General features: G+C 44.2%; 1 protein-coding gene across 10 annotated transcripts in view; it reads right to left on the bottom strand.

Moving 5' to 3' along the window:
* The window catches only part of hspg2 (heparan sulfate proteoglycan 2), a 193,513-nt gene that overhangs the window by 64,901 nt on the left and 108,782 nt on the right, over positions 1-19,830 (bottom strand). For 7 of the 10 annotated variants that reach the window (XM_031794506.1, XM_031794504.1, XM_031794508.1 and 4 more), the window contains exons 26-35: positions 19,696-19,814; positions 19,367-19,478; positions 18,972-19,085; positions 18,657-18,784; positions 18,258-18,344; positions 6,788-6,846; positions 6,541-6,608; positions 5,816-5,956; positions 4,387-4,578; positions 3,832-3,870 (exon numbers count right to left, since the gene is read on the bottom strand). In XM_031794506.1, the coding sequence (XP_031650366.1) occupies positions 3,832-3,870; positions 4,387-4,578; positions 5,816-5,956; positions 6,541-6,608; positions 6,788-6,846; positions 18,258-18,344; positions 18,657-18,784; positions 18,972-19,085; positions 19,367-19,478; positions 19,696-19,814 (1,059 nt within the window). The remainder of the gene's footprint in view (positions 1-3,831; positions 3,871-4,386; positions 4,579-5,815; positions 5,957-6,540; positions 6,609-6,787; positions 6,847-18,257; positions 18,345-18,656; positions 18,785-18,971; positions 19,086-19,366; positions 19,479-19,695; positions 19,815-19,830) is intronic. The other 3 variants (XM_031794512.1, XM_031794513.1, XM_031794514.1) reach the window with 1 other exon arrangement.

Consider the following 19,830-nt stretch of genomic DNA (forward strand, 5'->3'; position numbering starts at 1 on the left):
GGCTACCTTGGTTAGCACGCACTGCACCCTGCCCGCCACAGGAGTCGCGGGTGCACGATGAGACAAGGATATCCCTACCGGCCAAACCCTCCCTAACCCGGACGACGCTAGGCCAATTGCGACAGAGCCTGGGCACGAACCCAGAGTCTCTGGTGGCACAGTACCCTAGACCCCTGCGCCACCCAGGAGGCCCGAGTATGGAAACTTTTGACCCACTGGGAATGTGATGAAAGAAATAAAAGCTGAAATACATAATTCTCTCCACTATTATTCTGACATTTCAAATTCTTAAAATAAAGTGGTGATCCTAACTGACCTAAAATAGGGCATTTTTACTAGGATTAAATGTCAGGAATTGTGAAAAACTGAGTTTAAATGTATTTGGCTAAGGTGTATATGAACTTCTGACTTCAGCTGTATATACACTGCTCATAAAAATAAAGGGAACACTTAACACAATGTAACTCCAAGTCAATCACACTTCTGTGAAATCAAACTGTCCACTACGGAAGCAAAACTGATTGACAATAAATGTCACATGCTGTTGTGCAAATGGAATAGACAACAACAGGAAATTATAGGCAATTAGCAAGACACCCCCAATAAAGGAGTGGTTCTGCAGGTGGTGACCACAGACCACTTCTCAGTTCCTATGCTTCCTGGATGATGTTTTGGTCACTTTTGAATGCTGGCGGTGCTTTCACTCTAGTGGTAGCATGAGACGGAGTCTACAACCCACACAAGTGGCTCAGGTAGTGCAGCTCATCCAGGATGGCACATCAATGCGAGCTGTGGCAGGAAGGTTTGCTGTGTCTGTTAGCGTAGTGTCCAGAGCATGGAGGCGCTACCAGGAGACAGGTCAGTACATCAGGAGATGTGGAGGAGGCCGTAGGAGGGCAACAACCCAGGAGCAGGACCGCTACCTCCTGCCTTTGTGCAAGGAGGAGCAGGAGGAGCACTGCCAGAGCCCTGCAAAATGACCTCCAGCAGCCCACAAATGTGCATGTGTCTGCTCAAACGGTCAGAAACAGACTCCATGAGGGTGGTATGAGGGCCCGACGTCCACAGGTGGGGGTTGTGCTTACAGCCCAACACCGTGCAGGACGTTTGGCATTTGCCAGAGAACACCAAGATTGGCAAATTCGCCACTGGCGCCCTGTGCTCTTCACAGATGAAAGCAGGTTCACACTGAGCACATGTGACAGACGTGACAGAGTCTGGAAACGGTGTGGAGAACGTTCTGCTGCCTGCAACATCCTCCAGCATGACCGGTTTGGCGGTGGGTCAGTCATGGTGTGGTGTGGCATTTCTTTGGGGGGCCGCACAGCCCTCCATGTGCTCGCCAGAGGTAGCCTGACTGCCATTAGGTACCGAGATGAGATCCTCAGACCCCTTGTGAGACCATATGCTGGTGTGGTTGGCCCTGGATTCCTCCTAATGCAAGACGATGCTAGACCTCATGTGGCAGGAGTGTGTCAGCAGTTCCTGCAAGAGGAAGGCATTGATGCTATGGACTGGCCCGCCCGTTCCCCAGACCTGAATCCAATTGAGCACATCTGGGACATCATGTCTTGCTCCATCCACCAACGCCACGTTGCACCACAGACTGTCCAGGAGTTGGCGGATGCTTTAGTCCAGGTCTGGGAGGAGATCCCTCAGGAGACCATCCACCACCTCATCAGGAGCATGCCCAGGCGTTGTAGGGAGGTCATACAGGCACGTGGAGGCCACACACACTACTGAAAGTTGGATCAGCCTGTAGTGTGGTTTTCCACTTTAATTTTGAGTGTGACTCCAAATCCAGACCTCCGTGGGTTGATAAATTTGATTTCCATTGATAATTTTTGTGTGATTTTGTTGTCAGCACATTCAACTATGTAAAGAAAAAAGTATTTAATAAGAACATTTCATTCATTCAGATCTAGGATGTGTTATTTTAGTGTTCCCTTTATTTTTTTGAGCAGTGTACATACAGTGCCTTCGGAAATTATTCAGACCCATTGACTTTTTCCACATTTTGTTAGGTTACAGCCGTATTATTATTTAAAAAATCCCCTCATCAATCTACACACAATATCCCATAATGACGAAAACAGGTTTTTAGACATTTTTGCTAATTTCTTTATATATTTTGTTTATAAATACATTATCAACATAGGTATTCAGACCCTTTGCAATGAGTTTTGAAATTGAGCTAAGGTGCATCCTGCTTCCATTGATAATTCTTGAGATGTTTCTACAACTTGATTGGAGTCCACATGTGGTAAATTCAATTGATTGGACATGACTTGGAAAGGTACATACCTGTCTATATAAGGTCCCACAGTTGACAGTGCATGTCAGAGCAAACACCAAGCCATGAGGTTGAAGGAATTGTCGGTAGAGGTCCGAGACAAGATTGTGTCGAGGCACAGATCTGGGGAAGGGTACCAAAACATGTCTGTAGCATTGAAGGTCCACAAGAACACAGTGGCCTCTATCATTCTTAAATAGAAGAAGTTTGGAACCACCAGGACTCTTCTTAGAGCTGGTACCCGGCCAAACTGAGCAATCGGGGGAGAAGGGCCTTGGTAAGGGAGGTGACCAATAACCCGATGGTCACACTGACAGAGTTCTAGAGTTCCTCTGTGGAGAACATTCCAGAAGGACAACCATCTCTGCAGTACCCCACTAATCAGACCTTTATGGTAGAGTGGCCAGATGGAAGCCACTCCTCAGTAAAAGGCACATGACAGCCCGCTTGGAGTTTGACAAACAAGATTCTCTGGTCTAATAAAACCAAGATTGAACTCTTTGGCCAGAATGCCAAGCTTCACGTCTGGAGGAAACCTGGCACCACCCCTACGGTGAAGCATGGTAGTGGCAGCATCATGCTGTGGGGATGTTTTCAGCAGCAGGGACTGAGAAACTAGTCAGGATCAAGGCAAAGTTGAACGGAGCAAAGTACAGAGAGATCCTTGATGAAAACCTGCTCCAGAGCAGTCAGGACCTCAGACTGGGGCGAAGGTTCACCTTCCAACAGGACAACAACCCTAAGCATAAAGCCAAGACAATGCAGGAGTTGCTTAGGGACAAGACTGAATGTCCTTGAGTGGCCCAGCCAGATCCCGGACTTGAACCCGATCGAACATCTCTGGAGATACCTGAAAATAGCTGTGCAGCAATGCTCCCCATCCAACCTGACAGAGCTTGAGAGGATCTGCAGAGAAGAATGGGAGAATCTCCTCAAATTGAGTCAGATTTTAGAAAAGGTCTGTAACCTAACAAAATTTGTAAAAAGTAAAATGGTCTGAATACTTTCCGAAGGCACTGTATATGTATATATATATATATATATACATACTCCGTCCTAATATTTCCATATTTCTTAATTCCGTTTTTTAACTTTTATATTTGTGTGTATTGTTGTGTATTGTTAGATATTACTGCACTGTTGGAGCTAGGAACACAAGCATTTCACTATACCCACAATAACATCTGCTAAACATGTGTATGCAACCAATAAATTGTGATTTGATCTTAAGCTAAAATATTACTAATATTGTGTGAAAATGGAGCAAGTACTGGATGTTGATTGCTGCTACAACTGTGCTAAAACTAGGAAAAAATCGAGGCCATTGGAAAACTATGCAGGCAATCCATGCATCTCAAACACAGTTGTGTTATGGTTTATGTATGAAACATTTACAAAAATACTGGACACCAATCAGTACGATCAATTGCCAAATCACACCAATCTTACAAACTGACATTTTTGTCATCAATTGTTCACAATAAGTCTGATACTGTATGCACAATCATCAGCACACGACAAGCACCACTCTGGTTTACCTGATGTGCTCGTCTCATACGAGCAAAGAAAGCTTCCTTCTATAGAGTGGGCAGGCAAACCAAGAAATAAAGAAGCAATTAATGTTGCTGCTTAACGAGCCATAATCTCATCAATACCAATGAAAATGTAATCATGTGATGGTCTCTAAAAGTAGATGCATCAACAGACAAAGTACTGTCTACTATCTCAGAGACTGCTAAGGCCTTCTGACGAGGTTCTAACCCTAGTAATAAATGGTGAATTCATGGAGTATACAACCAAACTCTGTCTCCACACTAAGAGGACATTGGCCCTCACTCTCAGTGTTCTCTGCTATAACTAATTTAGCAAACCCATTTCACAGCAAGAGAAGATCAACTCTGGCTCAGAAAGTCAGGCTACTTAATTAAGCAGAAATTGAAAGAGAACATTGAGCAGGAATGTAGAAGTTTTCAGCACGAGTAGAAGCCGCTTTCCATCATAGAGAGCACCGGGAAGCTGGGATTGAGCTGTGGTCTACAGGAGTATGGAACGTCTCTGCTGACCAGTTGGCCAGATCCTCATCTGTGACTCACCTTGTCCCCCTGGTAGACCCCAGGCAGCTGCCAGTAGTGGGGCTCCTGGCCTAGGTAGTCAAAGTTGCTATAGGAGAGCTGTGTGCCATCGGTGGACACTTCCACAGTGAAGCCGGTGGAGATACGGTTGGTGCGCTGCCGGTTGACCAAAGCAAAGCCCTGGAAGTTGCCAGGGACAAAGACGGATGCCACCTGCAGGACACACAGGAAGGAATGATCAACCAGTCTCACTCAGAGAAACAGGAAAAGCTTCAGGAAATTGAATCCGTTTAGTTCAGTTCAGTAGAGCGTTATTGGCAATTAGAGTGCTCTCTAAGTAGCTGTAATTATCTGTTTGTGTGTTGAATTACCAATTCTTGGTCATTGTCACGTCAAAGTTAAACAAATCTGGGACCAGGGACATCCTACACTCAAAGTGCTCTGTTTAATTTAACCTTTAATTTAAGCCGGGAGTCATGCTGAGACCACAGACTCTTTCGCAGATGAGCCCTGCATGAACACGTATATAAACAACATTACACTTGACATATCTATACTGAACAAAAATATAAACGCAACATGCAACAATTTCAAAGATTTGACTGAGTTACAGTTCATATGGGGAAATCAATGATTTGAAATGAATAAATTAGGCCCTAAATCTATGGCTTTTACATGACTGGGAATATAGCTCTGTTGGTCACAGATACCGAAACAATATGGGCCTCACAATGGTCCTCAGGATCTTGTCACGGGATTTCTGTGCATTCAAATTGCCATAGATAAAATGCAATTGTGTTTGTTGTCCGTAGCTTATGCCTGCCCATACCATAACCCCACCACCACCACCATGGGGCACTCTGTTCACAACGTTGATATCAGCAAACCGCTTGCCCCCATGCGATACCATACACATGGTCTGCAGTTGTGAGGCCGGTTGGACGTAATGCCAAATTCTCTAAAATGACATTGGAGGCCGCGTATGGTACATAAATTAACATTCAATTCTCTGGCAACAGCTCTAGTGGACATTCCTGCAGTCAGCATGCCAAATGCACTCTCCCTCAAAACTTGAGACATCTGTGGAATTGTGTTGTGTGACAAAACTGCACATTTTAGAGTGGCCTTTTATTGTCTCCAGCACAAAGTCACCTGTGTAATGATCATGCTATTTAATCAACTTCTTGACATGCCACACCTGTCATGTGGATGGATTATCTTGGCAAAGGAGAAAGGCTCACTAACAGGGATGTAAACACATTTTATCACATTTGAGAGAAATAAGCTTTTTGTGCGTATGGATAATTTCAACTCATGAAACATGGGACCAACACTTTACATGTTGCGTTTATATTTTTGTCGAGTGTATAAACAAATAAATTACAACAAAAAAACTTTACTCATATATTTAATTTAGGAAGTAGTTTCCTAGTTCTTGTTGCCTGGGTACCTGGTCTCTGTAGTGGGAGGAGCTGGAGCACTGCTGTGTGACACCCATGCAGAAGCAGGACAGGCAGCCATCTTTGTTGTCTGTGCTGATGTGAAAGGTTCCCTGCTTACAGTTGGAGCAGGCAGGGCCATCAACGTTCATCTGGAACACAATTATATATAGTGTGAGAGTGGAACTAACCATAGAAATAGAAAATTGACCTGAATGAGAATGCCATTCCAGTTATTCTATTTCTGTGGGACAAACTATCTCACGGAGGTAACCCTCAGAAGTGGATAAGGATATTTAGATTTAGATTGAAAGAGTTTAATAGTCCCATGTACAGGGTTGCAGATGTAATTACAGGGTACAATGAAATTCTTGCGCTCCGTGCTCCAACAACGCAGGACAAAGTGAAAAAACCAACACAAATATAATACAAATAGATAATAATAAAACAGAAATAATAATATATACACATTAACAACCGTGGCAATGATAAATATCCATTGGGGAGGGGGCAGGGTATGTGTCCGTAGAGGGTGGGGAGAGGGGGGGACAGCAGAGCAGGTAGCTGACTAGTGGTGGCTATTCAGCAGCCTGAGTCTGAGGGTAGAAGCTATTAGCCAGACTTACAGGTTTTGCCATGATGCTCCTATACTGCCCGCGTCTGAGTATTGGGTTTGGGGATGTCAATGAGGATGGTAGTTATTATGAAGCACTTACAGGAGCCTTGGTTTTCTTACCTTGCAGCGACACACACCATTCCCATTGCATCCTTCACTTCCTCTCTGGTCACAGTTATAGCAGTTACCTGTAAACATGACACAGCAGAGGTTTTCACTCTGTGTGCCTTCATTCTATCAAATACAATAATTTTAATTGTGTACACATGTCTGCAGCTGCAGCCTGTTAGCACTGTGTAATAACAATCTTAACTGGCCCTGAGGGGATAAATAAAGCTATATTGAATTGAATAATCCATACACATACCATTCAGGTCACTACACCTCTGGCCGAGCTGGGGGTTGCCTGTGTACCCAGCAGCACATCTGAAACAGAGATCGGTGAACACTTATACTTTAAAACAAACATTTCCAGTCAAAGAGGATACGTTTTTTTAAACCAAAGGAAGGAACAATGGGGGCAGGAAACTGTGCTTAGCTGTGTGAGGAGATAGATACGTGATGAGACCTCACAGCATGCTCTTGGCCCAGAGTAGACACATTTCTGTGAAAAGACTATGGATACAAGCTATACAATAGAGTTGTCACATTATTAGCCAACATCCAGAATTTATTCATTGTGGATGTCCGTTGGAGACACACTATTCATTTCCCAAGTCCTCTGCATGTAAATAATCTGCATTGTTTTACCAAACAGACTCAGACTCACAGAATAAGACATGCTTAATTACAGCTTTGTTCCACCACTTCCCAGATGCAAAAAGAGGATCAAAAATATGTATTGTCAATGTTGGCAACATGTGTCAAATGTTGAAACCATCGGCTGCTGATTGGCTGAACTACGGTAGTTTCTTTGAGAAGTTATATAAAGCAATCTGTGCATTTGAACAACAGCATAAATACAATTTTGCTTTAAAAAAAAAATACGAATGACCACTGCTGCACATGCTGCCACTGTTTTCAACAGATTAGATGGTACTTTTTAGAACGAGCAGCTAGCTCACGAACGAATGCACCAGTGAGAATAGAACAAGAATGCAGATACAATAAGTGAAAACACATTATCGAACTGGGGATATCCAGCTAAAATAATGTCACAAAGCATGATGTGCTAGCCCAATAACTTTCATTCTGAAATAACCTCGTATTTCCGAGTTAGTCAGATAATACTTTAGAAAGACTTGATATTGGCGTGGGAGCTAGCTAACTAGCTAGCCAGCCACCAGCTAGCTATAGGGAGCTAGCTAACTAGCTAGCCAGCCACCAGCTAGCTATAGGGAGCTAGCTAACTAGCTAGCCAGCCATCAGCTAGCTATAGGGAGATAGCTAACTAGCTAGCCAGCCACCAGCTAGCTATAGGGAGCTAGCTAACTAGCTAGCCAGCCACCAGATAGCTATAGGGAGCTAGCTAACTAGCTAGCCAGCCACCAGCTAGCTATAGGGAGCTAGCTAACTAGCTAGCCAGCCACCAGCTAGCTATAGGGAGCTAGCTGCTTATCAAAGCAGATAACTGGTTAATTTGATATAAAGAAAAAACGATTTCTCAATGTTTCTCAAAATTAATGTAACTAGCTAATTATTTGATCATGCTTTGTGATACATCCGGTTTTATGCTGTTTTAGTCACATAACATGTTGCCCTGTCACCTACAGTAGAACCTGATGAACACCGTGGGTGGAAATGATCCAATTGGCAAGTCAAAGACATGCTTTTTCTGTCCTTCCAAAGGTTCTAGCTTGTGTATCCCTCTGTCCTTCGACTTTTGTTGGATGTAAATAGTCAAATGGCTACCCAGATTATTTGCAGTGCCCCTCCCACCCCCTCATTACACCACTGCTACTCTCTGTTGTTATCTATGCATAGTCACTTTAATAACTCTACCTACATGTACGTACTACCTCAACTAACCGGTGCCCCCGCACATTGACTCTGTATCGGTACCCCCCTGTATATAGTCTCGCTATTGTTTTTTCACTGCTGCTCTTTAATTACTTGTTACTTATATATCTTATCTCTTATTCTTATCTGTATTTTTTTAAACCGCATTGTTGGTTAGGGGCTCGTATGTGAGCATTTCACTGTAAGGTTGAATTCGGTACCTGTTGTATTCGGCGCATGTGACTAATACGATTTGATTAGATTTTTGATTTGATTTGAAATGTCCGGTTTATCAGATCCTAGACTCCCATGACTCTTATGATTATTTATTTACAAGTTCAATTTGATTTTTGATTTAGCACCATCTGTACCTGACAGAGCAGATTAGTCTCACGCATGGCAGAAAGCCATCTGTACCTGACAGAGCAGATTAGTCTCACGCATGGCAGAAAACCATCTGTACCTGACAGAGCAGATTAGTCTCAGGTATGGCAGAAAACCATCTGTACCTGACAGAGCAGATTAGTCTCACGCATGGCAGAAAGCCATCTGTACCTGACAGAGCAGATTAGTCTCAGGCATGGCAGAAAGCCATCTGTACCTGACAGAGCAGATTAGTCTCACGCATGGCAGAAAGCCATCTGTACCTGACAGAGCAGATTAGTCTCACGCATGGCAGAATGCCATCTGTACCTGACAGAGCAGATTAGTCTCACGCATGGCAGAATGCCATCTGTACCTGACAAAGCAGATTAGTCTCACGCATGGCAGAAAACCATCTGTACCTGACAGAGCAGATTAGTCTCACGCATGGCAGAAAGCTATCTGTACCTGACAGAGCAGATTAGTCTCACGCATGGCAGAAAACCATCTGTACCTGACAGAGCAGATTAGTCTCACGCATGGCAGAAAACCATCTGTACCTGACAGAGCAGATTAGTCTCACGCATGGCAGAAAGCCATCTGTACCTGACAGAGCAGATTAGTCTCACGCATGGCAGAAAGCCATCTGTACCTGACAGAGCAGATTAGTCTCACGCATGGCAGAAAGCCATCTGTACCTGACAGAGCAGATTAGTCTCACGCATGGCAGAAAACCATCTGTACCTGACAGAGCAGATTAGTCTCACGCATGGCAGAAAGCCATCTGTACCTGACAGAGCAGATTAGTCTCAGGCATGGCAGAAAGCCATCTGTACCTGACAGAGCAGATTAGTCTCACGCATGGCAGAAAGCCATCTGTACCTGACAGAGCAGATTAGTCTCACGCATGGCAGAAAACCATCTGTACCTGACAGAGCAGATTAGTCTCACGCATGGCAGAAAGCCATCTGTACCTGACAGAGCAGATTAGTCTCACGCATGGCAGAAAGCCATCTGTACCTGACAGAGCAGATTAGTCTCACGCATGGCAGAAAGCCATCTGTACCTGACAGAGCAGATTAGTCTCACGCATGGCAGAAAACCATCTGTACCTGACAGAGCAGATTAGTCTCACGCATGGCAGAAAGCCATCTGTACCTGACAGAGCAGATTAGTCTCAGGCATGGCAGAAAGCCATCTGTACCTGACAGAGCAGATTAGTCTCACGCATGGCAGAAAGCCATCTGTACCTGACAGAGCAGATTAGTCTCACGCATGGCAGAAAACCATCTGTACCTGACAGAGCAGATTAGTCTCAGGCATGGCAGAAAGCCATCTGTACCTGACAGAGCAGATTAGTCTCACGCATGGCAGAATGCCATCTGTACCTGACAAAGCAGATTAGTCTCACGCATGGCAGAAAACCATCTGTACCTGACAGAGCAGATTAGTCTCACGCATGGCAGAAAGCTATCTGTACCTGACAGAGCAGATTAGTCTCACGCATGGCAGAAAACCATCTGTACCTGACAGAGCAGATTAGTCTCACGCATGGCAGAAAACCATCTGTACCTGACAGAGCAGATTAGTCTCACGCATGGCAGAAAGCCATCTGTACCTGACAGAGCAGATTAGTCTCACGCATGGCAGAAAACCATCTGTACCTGACAGAGCAGATTAGTCTCACGCATGGCAGAAAGCCATCTGGTGCGAGAGACTCATTGGGATGGAGACTAGAGCAGACCCAGAAGTTCTGACTGAGCGCTCATTTGAGCATCCCAGGACAGTCCATTAACTTATACGCTATGAAATCTTGCGATTTTGTTGAGGGCAGTTCTCCGTCATAGCAAATAACTGGGTAAGCAATCCTAGCAATGTTCGCATGGCCTATGCGCCTGCGGAGCTGCTGGCAGTCACTGAGAGGCAGAGTAGTCACTGAACAACTTGTTTTGAACAATATTTTTGAAACAGCTTAATTTACACATTTAACACAATTTTATGAGCATTTAAAACATAATCCATGAATTATATAATATACTGTATATATTCTTTAATTAAAAATATATACAGTACCAGTCAAAAGTTTGGACACACCTACTCATTCAAGGGTTTTTCTTTATTTTACTATTTTCTACATTGTAGAATAATTGTCAAGACATCAAAACTATGAAATAACACACATGGAATCATGTAGTAACACAAAATAATTCTGTCCTTTGGTCTGATGAGTCCAAATTTGAGATTTTTGGTTCCAATCGCTGTGTCTTTGTGAGACACAGAGTAGGTGAACAGATGATCTACGCATGTGTAGTTCCCACCGTGAAGCATGGAGGTGTGATGGTGTAGGGGTGCTTTGCTGGTGACACTGTTGGTTATTTATTTAGAATTCAAGGCACACTTAACCAGCATTGCTATCACAGCATTCTGCAGCGATATGCCATTCCATCTGGTTTGCACTTAGTGGGACTATCTTTTGTTTTTCAACAGGACAATGACCAAACACACCTCCAGGCTGTGTAAGGGCTATTTGACCAAGAAGGAGAGTGATGGAATGCTGCATCGGATGACCTGGCCTCCACAATCATCCGACCTCAACTCAATTAAGATGGTTTGGCATGCATTGAACTGCAGAGTGAAGGAAAACCAGCCAATAAGTTCTCAGCATACAGGTATGTGGGAACTCTTTCAAGACTGTTGGAAAAGCATTCCAGGTGAATCTGGTTGAGAGAATACCAAGAGTGTGCAAAGCTGTCATCAAGGCAAAGGGTGGCTACTTTGAAGAATCTACAATCTAAAATACATTTTGATATATTTTGGTTGCTACATGATTCCATATGCTATTTCATAGTTTAATGTCTTCACTATTATTCTACAATGTAAAAATAAAACCCTTGAATGAGTAGGTGTGTCCAAACCTTTGATTGGTACTGTATATATTTTTGTTTTAGCAATCACAATATTATATTATACCGCCCCTAACGCCCTATTGAGCGGGCCGCCACTGTGATGAACTGAGGAACCCATTTGCACAAGTTTGCATTAAAAGTCACTTAAAATAACGTGTCACCAAAGTAAACCTTGACAGAGAGCAGAGCTGAGAAAATCAACAGGAGAATTAAGAGGCACAAAACTAAAGTCGAACTGCAGAAAGAGACATCATATCTCATCATGATATGACACTGAGAAGCTGAGAAGAATTATGCCCATTGCCAAGCAAGCCAATTGCCAAAGCAAGCCCTCCACCAAAGCTCTGTCCAGCTGACAGGATACCCTGAAGGAGAGCTACCCTAGCTTCCCCAGTTCTTACCTCGTCACTGGAAACTCCACAGTTGAAGGCCAACCAATGCACAGCTTCAACGGGACTTAAATGTTATATACTCACTTTGGAAAGACCTGTCCAGTCTATCTTTACAGTGGGAAGATTAAAATGTTTTTGGAAACTATCTGACCAATGCATGATGAAGGCAAATCTGGATATTGTTGATGTAATGTTAGTATTTGTGTTATGCACAGTAAAGTTATAGGACATTGAAGACACAAATTTGAAAAAAAAAGTTCATTTAAAGTACAATCACAAGGCACCAAGGGCATAATTCATGTCATAAAGTACATATCTCATATACATGGACACATTTGCATACACATCCAATAAAAATAGAAGATGGAATTGAAACATAGATTTACACCTGAACATAGGAACGGCCGATACCTCGGACAAACTCACTTCAAATACTTCACTGCAGCTGAGTACAGTGCTGTGTAGAATGCATATACTTGCATACATATATATATATATATATATATTTACAATTTGTCTGTTGAATGGAGGTTATTTCTACAATTGGGATATTCTGCTCTGAAACGTAATACTCTCTATATACTGTATGTATACAGAGCATTCGTAAAGTAATCAAACCCCTTGACTTTTTCCACGTTTTGTTACGTTACAGCTTTGTTCTAAATGGATAACAAACAAGAAAATCCCTCAGCAATTTGCACACAATACCCCATAATGACAAATCAAAAACAGGTTTTTTCGAAATGTTAGCAAATGTATTAAAAATAAAAAACTGAAATATCACATTTACATAAGTCTTCAGACACTTTACTCAGTACTTTGTTGAAGAACCTTGGGCAACGATTACAGTCTTGAGTCTTCTTGGGTATGACGCTACAAGCTTGGCACACCAGTATTTGGGGAGATTCTCCCATTCTTCTCTGCAGATCCTCTCAAGCTCTGTCAGGTTGAATGGGGAGCGTCAGTGCACAGGCATTTTCAGGTCTCTCCAGAAATGTTCGATTGGGTTCAAGTCTGGGCTCTGGCTGAGCCACTCAAGGACATTCAGAGACTTGTCCCAAAGCCACTCCTGCATTGTCTTGGCTGTGTGCTTAGGGTCGCTGTCCCTTTGGAAGGTCACCCCAGTCTGAGATCCTGAGCGCTCTGGAGCAGATTTTCATCAAGGATCTCTCAGTACTTTGCTGGTTGTTTTTCTGGAAGGTTCTCCAATCTCCACAGAAGAAAATACTTATTTTCCACCATAATTTGCAAATAAATTCATTAAAAATCCTACAATGTGATTTTCTTGATTTTTTTCCCTCATTTTGTCTGTCATAGTTGAAGTGTACCTATGATGAAAATTACAGGCCTCTCGCATCTTTTTAAGTGGGAGAACATGCACAATTGGTGGCTGACTAAATACTTTTTTGCCCCACTGTATTTTGCCCCCCCACACCAATATCAAAATAAACTCTGAACCAATTACATTAATTTGGGGACAGGTTGAAAAGCATTAAACATCCATGGCAATTTAGCTAGTTAGCTTGCTAGCTAACGTTAATTTGTCCTATTTAGCTAGCTTGCTGTTGCTAGCTAATTTGTCCTGGGATATAAAGATTGAGTTGTTATTTTACCTGAAATGCACAAGGACCTCTACTACGACAATTTATCCACACAAAAAATGGCCAACCGAATCGTTTCTAGTCATCGCTCCTCCTTCCAGGCTTTTTCATCTTTGAACTTATATGGTGATCGCATCTAAACTTTCATAGTATTACCACGACAACCGGCAACAAAGTTAATCTTTCAATCACCCACGTGGGTATAACCAATGAGGAGATGGCACGTGGCTACCTGCTTCTATAAACCAATGAGGAGATGGGAGAGGCAGGAATTTCAGCGCGATCTACGTCAGAAATAGGAATGACTTCCATTTTAGCCCTTGGCGTCGCATGCGATCAGTGTGGGGGCAATAATTGAATAACATGGATTTCTAAATGTATTTTGCAACGCTCGCGCACACGACTTGTCCGGTCAGCATGTAAGCATACAGCTTAAACAACACTCAAGTGGTTTAAGGGGAAACATTTAAATGTCTTGGTATGGACGAGTCAAAGCCCAGACCTCAATCTAATTGAGAATCTGTGGTATGACTTAAAGATTGCTGTACACCAGCGGAACCCATCCAACTTGAAGGAGCTGGAGCAGTTTTGTCTTGAAGATTGGGTAAAAATCCCAGTGGCTAGATGTGCCAAGCTTATAGAGACATACCCCAAGATACTTGCAGCTGAAATTGCGGCAAAAGGTGGCTCTACAAAGTAATGACTTCAAGGGGGTTATGCATAGTTATGCATGCTCAAGTTTTCTGTGTTTTTGTCTTATTTCATGTTTGTTTCACGATGAAAAAATATTGGTAGGCATGTTGTGTAACTCAAATGATACAAACCCCCCAAGAATCCATTTTAATTTCAGGTTGTAAGGCAACAAAATAGGAAAAATGCCAAGAGGGGTGAATACTTTCGCAAGCCACTGTAAATGTCTCAAATAATCAGGGATAATTTGCCAGCCTTCCAAAACAATGTGAAAAGAACCATAGGAACCATCTTGCTTCTGTTTCTTGTTCTTTTGGGAAGACTTTCCATCATTACCTTGGAGTAGTTTGAGTAGGTCCAGAACATTAGACTGGTGCTGGGTTTTCTTCCTCTTTGGGGATCTCTTGGAACTAGTTGTTTGGACTTTACTCTTCGTGGTTAACTTTGAACGCTTCAAAGAAGAGGTGGTTTTGGTGGTTGCCAACGTGGTGGTGAGAACTTTCTTAGAGTAACTGGTTTTGGCTTTTGACACTTCCTGGACTTTGTGGGACAGTGGGGACAACTGGTATGTGTCTGGAGCAGTGGTTTTCCCATAACCTTTGTTTGAGTGGGATGTTTCTCTGACAACTGTTTCTGTGATTTTAACATTGGGTTGAATCTTTGAATCAGGTACAACTAATCTGAAAGCACTGTCTTCTTTATAACTGCTTCTAGAACGAGAAGCATCCTCTTCCTTTTTATCAGCTTGATTACGTGACTTGGTTGACGTAGGATTTCTTGACACCAGTGTTGGAGGCTTAAGTTTATGGGAGGGTGGTGCCAGCTGATACTTAATGGCAGCCAGGTCTACTTTAGCATGCCTTGGTTTTGATTGACTTGTCTGTGTTGAGCGCTTATTAGCTGTCACGGGAATCTTCTTGGCCATCGTAGTCTTTGTTTCAGACTTTGTTGCAGTACTTGGCCTAGCGCTAGGCTTTGTTGTACTATGTGGTCTAGTGCTAGTCCTGGGATTACTTAAGGTAGTACTTTGTGTTGTGCTGGACTTCGAAATGACACTACTTTTTGTGGTTCTAGTTATTAATGGTTTAGGCTTTGTAGTTTGTCTTTTTGTGAATGTTTGGGACGTGGACTTTGTGGTGACAGTTGGTTTGTGCTTTCTATTCCTCTGAGGGGTTGTTGTGGCTTTGTTAGCAGGGAGATGGGACATTGGTACGATTTTGGGAACTGTGGCTCTAGTTTGTGACCTGGTGATTGTTGATTGAGTCCTGACAGTGGGTCTCAGTGTTTTCATGGTTGTTAATTGAGAAGTCCTGACGGTGGGTCGAGTTGTGGTAACCCCTGGCACTAAGACTGTAGAGATTGGTGGCAGTGCCTTCACCTCTTTAGCAGACCGTGAGGTGTGTCTGAAGTGTTTCACCTTGTTCATCTCCTGAGCCAGGGCAGTAAACCCATCTATCACGATCCCCAGACGACCCTCCAGCCTTCTCAGACAGGTGTCCATGTCTATGTAGCTACTTTCCAGCTCGCCCACCCTCTCTTTCTTCTCAAGGGCAGACTCTGACTGCAGGGCCAGGAGTGTCTCCAGCTGGATGCTGAGCTTGCTCTGCTGGCCCCTCATGGCCTGGATGCCCTCCCTGATGTCCAGGGTGTTGCTCTCCAACATGCTGAGGCGCTGGTTGAAGCGGTTCATGTGGAGCCTCATTAGGAACTGGACGCTGTGCTCTCTGACCTCAGGGCTGAGCGTGTTCTGTGATGGGACCCTGGGTGTAGTTCTATTCAGGTGGACTCGGACCATGTCATCCACAGGGGTGGTTGTGGTTGGACGAGTAGGAGTGGTTGGGCAAGTGGTTGGGCGAGTGGGAGCAGGTGGGCGAGTGGAAAGGCGAGTAGGGATGCTAGGGCGAGTGGGGATGGTAGGGTGAGTGGGTTGGGTACGGTGGCTGGTAGTGGACAGTAGGGTCCGTGTGGGGATGTTTGATGGCCACCGTGTGGGTAGGTATGGCCTTTGGCTATAAATTGTGTCTTCCTCTTCTTCCTCATCTGGCTGTGGGCTGCCGCTGTAGTCTATGACCTCCTCTTCCTTCTCCTCAGCTGGCTCTGGGCTGTAGTCTATGACCTCCTCCTCCTTCTCCTCGACTGGCTCTGGGCTGTAGTCTATGACCTCCTCCTTCTCCTCGACTAGCTCTGGGCTGTAGTCTATGGCCTCCTTGTAATCCTCCTTCTCCTCGACTAGCTCTGGGCTGTAGTCTATGACCTCCTCCTTCTCCTCGACTAGCTCTGGGCTGTAGTCTATGGCCTCCTTGTAATCCTCCTTCTCCTCGACTAGCTCTGGGCTGTAGTCTATGACCTCCTTGTAATCCTCCTTCTCCTCGACTAGCTCTGGGCTGTAGTCTATGACCTTGTAATCCTCCTTCTCCTCAGTTGGCTCTGGTCTGTAGCCTATGACCTCCTCCTCCTTCTCCTCGACTAGCTCTGGGCTGTAGTCTATGACCTCCCCCTCCTTCTCCTCAGCTGGCTCTGGGCTGTAGTCTATGACCTTGTAATCCTCCTTCTCTTCGACTGGCTCTGGGTTGTAGTCTATGACCTCCTCCTTCTCCTCGACTAGCTCTGGGCTGTAGTCTATGACCTCCTCCTTCTCCTCGACTGGCTCTGGGCTGTAAGTCTGTGTCTTCCTTCTCCTCCTCCTCATAATACTCCTCCCCCTCCTCCTCATCTCCACTGCCACCACATGTTTCTCCAGGCTACAGTTGAACACTGCCTCACCACACCCCGACAGGAGGAATCCCTCATTGTCCTCTTGCAGGTACGGGTCCACACAACTGTCTTGTTTTCTTAATGATCAAAACATTCAAATCATAAATAGGGCAGGCAGGGAGGCTCAACTTATCAAAACATACCGATGTTTATTTTACCGGTCACCTCATCGTCATCTTTGCACCTCGAGTAGCAAAGATTCGTCAAACAGATGTGACATTCGAAATGCCACCTCTAGATTTATGCCTCAGAGAGAGAATATGTAAACACTGACAACATTATCCCACAGCTTCTAAACCTTACTAAAAGCATTAAAGCACTACTGGAGCATAAACAGTAGACTGAAAAGGTTCTGGCAAAGTTGAATCAAAGGAGGGAACTGAAGCAGAAGCAGAGGAGAGATAGCAAAAACCAAGTTACATAAGGGTTCCTCAGGACACAACTACAAGTCCAAACATTCCTAACGAAAGACTTGATTGGCCCAAAAAAAAAGAAGACTTGGCTTTTGCGACAACAAATGCTATCACACCTTAGTATATCACATATAATCCCATGGTACACCAGACACATTTTTTTAAAACAAAAATGCCAATTGATAAATACAATGTTCGTTAGCTAAGCTCAATAATCCACCACACATATTGGGGTGGCAGGGTAGTCTAGTGATTAGAGTGTTGGATTAATAACCGGAAGGTTGTAAGTTCAAACCCCCGAGCTGACAGGCCCCTGAACAGGCAGTTAACTCAAGTTATATAAGGTTTCCTCAGGACACAACTAGGCTGTCATTGAAAATAAGAATTTGTTCTTAACTGACTTGCCTAGTTAAATAAAAAATACAAAAATATTGACCTCTCAAATAGCATTGAAAGCACTGCTACTGCAGAGAACCAACACACAAAACCTTTACTAACTAACTGGAATGGGTGGCATTGATTTGAGCTTTGCTTCCCCCATACCACTTCACTAATATATACCAATCAATCATGACTGGTTGAAAGAGGGATGCAATGGACAGACATGCTACTATTCCCATTTTGTAAATGAAGCAAGTGGGTGCCAGTGCCAGACCTATCACCTCTGCTTTGCCGAGCTCCGGCCAGCCCAGCATCCCCAAACCACTGACCCCTTAACAGCTTGGCTGTAAGGATGGAAGGGATAGAGAGAGACAGAGCTGGATATGGAGAGAATCGTACCTTTCGCAGCGCCGGCCAGTGAAGCCAGGGGGACAGTTATCACAAGTGGGCTGACCATCCACATCCTTGTAGCAAGACTGAGAATACCTGCAGGTAGACAGAGTCTTCTATCAGAGACAGTATAGCCTACAGCCTATATAATATGAATGGGGTTACATTTGAGACAATAGTGTAACTGTATGACCAGTCACTGTCAGGTCAACTGTCTTTACAAAGAGCAGGTTGACCCCACATAATTAAATAGGATCTCTATGAGGTTGACTAGCAGGTGAATGGACACGTTCATCAGTAGAATAAGGATCTTCATGAGGATAAGTCTGGAGCTAGAGTTCCAGAGCCATTGATCCATGTAAAGGTGTAGTTCTGTGCAGCTGTATAGCCCATGAGGAGTGAACTCACTGGTTGCTGGGGGAAGTGCCAGGGCAGGAGCAGGGCTGACAGGCCTGGGGGCCATCCGTCACAGGGTTGCCGTAGAAACCTGGCAAACAGCGCTCGCACCTTGATCCGGCCGTGTTGTGAAGGCATTGCTAGAAAAGGAGACACACACGTCCATAGAACAGTGAAATCCTATTATGAGCGAATGTGTGTTCTGAATCAACATGTTGAGATTTGTCAAGAAACCATTAGCGGAATCCATAGCAGACATCAAAGCCAGATGCAGCTGTAGTACTGTACTACTGACATACAGTACAGTAGGAAGGTGGTGTGCCTTACCAAGCACGCGCCTGTCTCCTGGTCACAGCCGCTGGCGTGGCCGTTACAGTCGCACCTCTCACAGGTACCCAGGTAGAGCCCAGAGCCTGTTCGGGTGTAGCCCACATCACACTCCTGTATAGAAACAGACATGGAAGAAAAGACATGGAAAACCCCCTCAGGCCATGTAGTAATAGAAATGTAGACAGTACAGTAGATTGTCTTGTTGTTCCATTACAGCATGCTCTAACAATTCAACTCTGTGTTTCTTTCCAAGATGTCTACAGTGCTATGAATCAAAGTGATGGAGCTTAACGACTAGGAGTGGTAACAGAGGAACAGCTACTGTATTGGTTGTTCTTGTGTCATCAGGATAATGTTTATGTGGTGTGTGTGTGTGTGTGTGTGTAAAGTACCTGGCATGATGGTCCTTTGTAGCCCTGGGGACAGGCACACTCCTCCACCTCAAGGGCATGTTCGTTGCCTGTGGAGCGTAGAACTGCAATGTCCATTTGGATGTCTGAAAGACTGAACAACAGACAACAACGCAGGTGAGATAATAACAACAACAACATCAGTCACATGGTCTTTCTAGTAAGTGTCCTACATTATTCTTTAGAATCATCATTATGTGGAAAACTACTGCTGATTTGAGGTACGACTCAATATGTCTTCCTTCTCCTACCTACACTAGAGTTGAATAGAAGTAGATCTCAATAGTACAGGTAGTCTGGTCCTCTCTTACCTGGTCTCAGCCATGTTGTCAGCGTAGGTGGCTCTGATCATGAATACAGTAGTATCAGCCAAGGCCATGAGGAGGTGCTCACGAGTACAGGGCTGTCCATCAGCACGCCTCCATGCAGACTGGTAGGAGAAAAAA

Source organism: Oncorhynchus kisutch, linkage group LG17, assembly GCF_002021735.2.
Source record: "Oncorhynchus kisutch isolate 150728-3 linkage group LG17, Okis_V2, whole genome shotgun sequence".
NCBI classification, from domain to species: Eukaryota; Metazoa; Chordata; class Actinopteri; order Salmoniformes; family Salmonidae; genus Oncorhynchus; species Oncorhynchus kisutch.